Source organism: Lepisosteus platostomus, chromosome 5, assembly GCF_059453375.1.
Source record: "Lepisosteus platostomus isolate fLepPlt1 chromosome 5, fLepPlt1.hap1, whole genome shotgun sequence".
NCBI classification, from domain to species: Eukaryota; Metazoa; Chordata; class Actinopteri; order Semionotiformes; family Lepisosteidae; genus Lepisosteus; species Lepisosteus platostomus.
The window spans coordinates 19994684-19999248 of NC_142615.1; the positions used below are offsets into that span (position 1 = coordinate 19994684).

At 49.2% G+C, this 4565-nt stretch overlaps 1 protein-coding gene across 2 annotated transcripts; it reads right to left on the reverse strand.

Annotated features, from left to right (window-relative positions):
- Window positions 1-204: 204 nt before the first annotated feature.
- LOC148664603 (uncharacterized) lies at window positions 205-4565 on the reverse strand. Of its 2 annotated transcripts, none has more exons than XM_088631549.1 (5): window positions 4422-4565; window positions 3700-3752; window positions 3223-3555; window positions 2024-2308; window positions 205-1709 (listed from the first exon to the last, which is right to left on the reverse strand). In XM_088631549.1, the coding sequence occupies exons 1-5, from the start codon at window positions 4448-4450 to the stop codon at window positions 1528-1530; spliced, it is 882 nt and encodes a 293-aa protein (XP_088487675.1). In that variant the 5' UTR covers window positions 4451-4565; the 3' UTR covers window positions 205-1527. The 2 variants fall into 2 exon arrangements, 1 of the variants encoding a protein (XP_088487675.1); XR_015936497.1 differs by lacking the exon at window positions 205-1709 and adding an exon at window positions 2606-2884 and having other exon boundaries at window positions 2192-2308; window positions 4422-4561.

Consider the following 4565-nt stretch of genomic DNA (forward strand, 5'->3'; position numbering starts at 1 on the left):
AAAGGACCCGAAGGTGCTTCACACATAGGAGGGCACTGTTCACCCATACACCTTAGCCTGTTCAAGCTCTGATCTTGCCAGGAATGAGGTCAGGACACTTGACTATGAATACTGCTAATCTGTCTCTAATCAATACTCATAAGAAATGAAAGAATACTGCTGGCATTAATTGATTATTAATACTGCTTTGCATTCATTTGGCACTTGTCTTTCCAAACAATCCCAGGGTGTTTCATGTGTAGGAGGGGATAGTTCAAGCTCAGATACAGCCGGGACTCTGGGACGCTGGGACTCCACACGCCTGCTCCTACAATCAATGTCTCTGGAATATTAACCAATTAAGCAGTCAGGACCTCAGCTGTAATCCACTTTTGATCTAATTCTGACCTCCTACGGCTCAGTGTCCCTGGTCATCTCTAGTTTGGAAATGACATCAGACAGAGCGCCACCTACTGGTCCACCAGTACTAGGTGGCCGAGCTGCCACAACCCAACTGGATCCAGCCACCAAGTAGTAAGACTGCTCCCCACAGGCAGCCCCACAGTGGGGAAACCAGAGAGTGGGCTCACTCGTAACCACAGCTGAGCAGCACTGTCTGTACAACAACAATAAGAGGAACACGCGTACAAGCATGAAAAGCACATTGATTCAATTTCACGTTTGGCACATGAAGTTGTCCTGAGAACAGGTTTTTGTCCAGGTCCATCTTTACAGATACAGCGCTTAGGGCTCTATCAGCAGGGCTGTGCCCAGTGGAACCAGCGGAGGGAAAGTCCCAGTCAGTACCCAGGAGCTGCCACTAGGGGGTGGGAGAGTGTCAAGGCTGCTTGTGTCCTGAGGCTCTTTTCCTGATCTCTTCAATGTTTTGTCTAAGGGAAACTGGTGGTCTTTGTTCAGCTCTGGAGCAGGCAGGAGAGGGAACCCTCTTGTGAAGGTGAGGTTCCTGTGGGGAGAGTCGCCCCTGGATGAAGATCAGACTGGTGGAGGTGAAGAAGAGCTGTCGGTCCAGGGGGTCTCTCTCTGATCAGTCTGTATCCCCAGTACAGCAGGAGAGCTGGGAGTCCCTTCACCTTGACAAGTGAAATAATCTCACCACTGTGACGTCAGCAGCTCTCCTCCTGGGCTTGACCATGTCTCTCTCCGTCTCTGCTGTCATTAATCTCCTCCATCAAACAGCAGAGCCTCTTCCAGACTCGACTGCCTCTCCTCCACACAGCAGCTGGGCTCCTGGTCTTCAGGGTCAGCTGGGGTCGTCACTCCACTGAGCTCCAGGACTAATCCTTCTTCACCTGGAGGAGGCAGCTCACCTTCCTCCTCCTCCTCCTCAGATGGATATCCTGAGACTGTCCCCTGCTCTGGGTCTTTCACAATAACTGTGCCTGAAGGGATTCCTGGAGTAACACTGGGAGAATTATCTACTGGGAAAACTGGAGTAGATTGGGGTTTCAGCGCTGGAACAATCTCTCCTCCTGTTCCATCGTCTTCTTCCATGCGCAGGGACACAGCATCACTGAACCTTTCAGACCCCTAAAGGAATTCATTTTCTTTACGGATATTAATATTGTTGCATGCAACTGGTATCATGCTTCTCTCCTCTCTCATCTTCAACCATTTCTTACACACAACAGCACCCAGTCCAGCACTCATCAGCACAGCCACTGCTGCTGTGATGACTAAAATAATTCCAACCCATGACACACTCCTCATCTCTAAAAAAACAAGAACAGAGACAGTTACACAGAAAGCAAATCTAGAACAGCAAGAAGGAAAAAAAAAACTATCTAGCAGCCAGTGTCTGACAGCGTTCTTGCTGCCCGGTTTCACATCCCAGCTCAGAGCCCAAGAAACACCAGGAGAGGAGCTGGAAAACTCCAGTTTCTGAAATACCAGCTGAAACACTGGACCGGTGTGACTGGTTTCAAACCACAGGAGAAAATCAGCACTAAAACAGCTGAAGTCAAGTATTTTCTTTATATGCAGGTAAGTTCAGTTTAACTCAATTTCTCCTGTACTAAAGACTCACCTCCCACAGTGACAGTGAGGGAGACAGTGCTGATGGCGTTTCCCTTAAGGTCCCTCACTGTGTAGTTGCCCTGATCAGCTGGTGTGAGGGAGTACAGTGTCAGAGGGCCGTCCTGCACCAACACTCTCTGCTCGTACCTGGGGCCAGGGAGCCCTGCGCTGCTCAGTAAGACTCTGGGAGACTGGGCAGATCTTGCAGGATCAAAAAGCACCTCTACTGGAGCAGCAGTGTGGAGAGGAAGAGTCAGATTGTCTTCAGACCGCAGGGTGAGGACTTCTGATCGAGCTGAAATTCAAGGAAAGGAGCAGAGTGTAAGAATGATGCAGACAGCAATTAAACAGCTGTCAAGACTGCACGCACTCAGAAGAGAAAGTATGTCTTGAAATTGAAGATAGTTTCATAACAGCAACACTGATTTAGAGTTTTAAGTTAAAATATATTCAGGTGCTATAATGAAAAATCCTTAAATATCAGGAAATCAATACCTAATCACATTTAGCTCCTATAAATGCAGATGTCAGGGACTGACACTTGTGAAAGAGTCACACTGTGCAAGTTCCCCACTGGAGCCCCACTACTCACCTCCCACAGTGATGTGGACAGTGCTGATGGGGTTCCCCTGGGAGTCCTGCACTGTGTAAGTGCCCCCGTCTTCAGCTCTCACACTGGAGATTTTCAGCACCTGGTCTTGAACCCAGGCCTTCAGCCTGCTGGAGTCTGGGGTCACAGTGCTGTCGAGCACAGAGCACAGCCTGCGAGACTCTCCTCCCTCAGGCCTGAACCACAGCTCTACAGCCTGCTGTGTGCGCAGAGGGACACTGAGGGGGTCTCACCAGGAGAGACTGATGTTCTCCTCATGTCCTACAGGAAGACATTGACAAGTGATCAGTCAGCAAGACCAGACAAGTCACATGGCCTTCTCCCAGAATTCCCTGTCTGTCCTGAAGAGTGAATTCAGTCAACATTGTTTAAGCTGAACCCCGGCTCAAATTCACCAAGGGCCCTGGTCTGGGGTTTGGGATGAAGGAGAAGGAAGAAAAATTATAAACAGAAGATGCTGGTGCACCCTAGAGTACTGAGAGAGAAAACAACTGTAGGTCAGGTTAGTCGACACGAGTCAGGAATCACTACACTGTAAACACCCGATTCCCTCAAACTGCCCGGATCACAAGGAAGGAAAAGAAGGAAAAGGAGATTACCTAGAACTGTGAGCTTCACATCTTCGAGGAAGTTCCTGTTGCTCTTGTCATCCACAAATCGACACTCATAGATATCTTCATCCAAGAACGTCACGTTATGAAGGATCAGGGAGAAATCCCCATCTCTGATCCTCTCTCTGGACAGCTCAGCTCTGTTCTCGAACCCAGGGCCAGTGCGGTTTAGCCCTCTGTTGAACTCCAGCACATAGCGGTCAGCTGTCTCCCACTGTATAATCTTTCTCTCCTCCAGAGTGTCTCTGTAGGAGCTCCCATCACAGGGTAGAGCAACTGTGTCCCCATAGAGCCCAGATACAGAGAGGAGAGCAGAGCACACTGGGAGACAGAGGACAGAGACAGAGAGAGACTTCAGCTCCCTTAAAACACACAACAGTGAGACACAGCTCTCTGGATGTGACTGTAACTGCTTGTGGACAGCATTTCTTCACAGGCGAGGGAACGAGAACTCTGATCTCTTACTTTGAGAGTAAAACACCGTCAGGACGATACTCAGGACCAACATGATAAGGGACCTGCAGTAAGGATATGAGCGACAGGAGTAAAGCTATAACAGAAAACAATGACCCTGATGCTTTAGTAGTAGCAGAGTGAGGAGTTCATTGCCCTGTGTTCGTGTACACTGGAATTCTTATTTGCACTGAGCTCTCAGGGCATGCACAATACTACACACGTACTGTAGAGCAAACGGGTGTTAGTATAACACAATTTTTACCGTTATTGTGATTAAACAAGCAATGACTGAAATGACATTTAATTCGAGAAACTTCTCAGACCGAACAGTTTTCAAGAACATTACTTGCTTTCGTAAACGGCGCGCTGATTATCCGAGATCAGCCTCGCCCAGAAATGCGAACTACGCGTCACTGGCCCTATGTACCGCCGCCGTATCACCTGTCAGCCAGACTAGTCCCGATTTCTTTCAACAGTGGAGTGAATCACAAGTGACCGTGGAGTGACCTGCAGAGTGTTATTCGTGTGTCAGAGGACGCGGGGGGGTTAGAAAGATTGAGGATCTCAAAGCGTTTCCTGGGTACCTTCCCCGGTGCAGTGTGTGATCATACACGTCTGCACAATTGTCACGGAATAACAGCATTTATCTGACTCGGTTTTAGGCAGTGGGATCGATTTCATCGCACGGACGACGGGTATGAGCGACCTCGTGGTTACACGACTGTGCTTACACGGGGTGCAAACTGTATCGTGTCATCATGATTAATCTCCGGGGGGAGAGTCGGGCTGTGTGCGTTTTGCAGCGCCGCACATGGTCAGAAACGCTCAAGCCACAGAGCCAGCACAGCTGTCGGGAGCCTGGACGTGTGGTGATA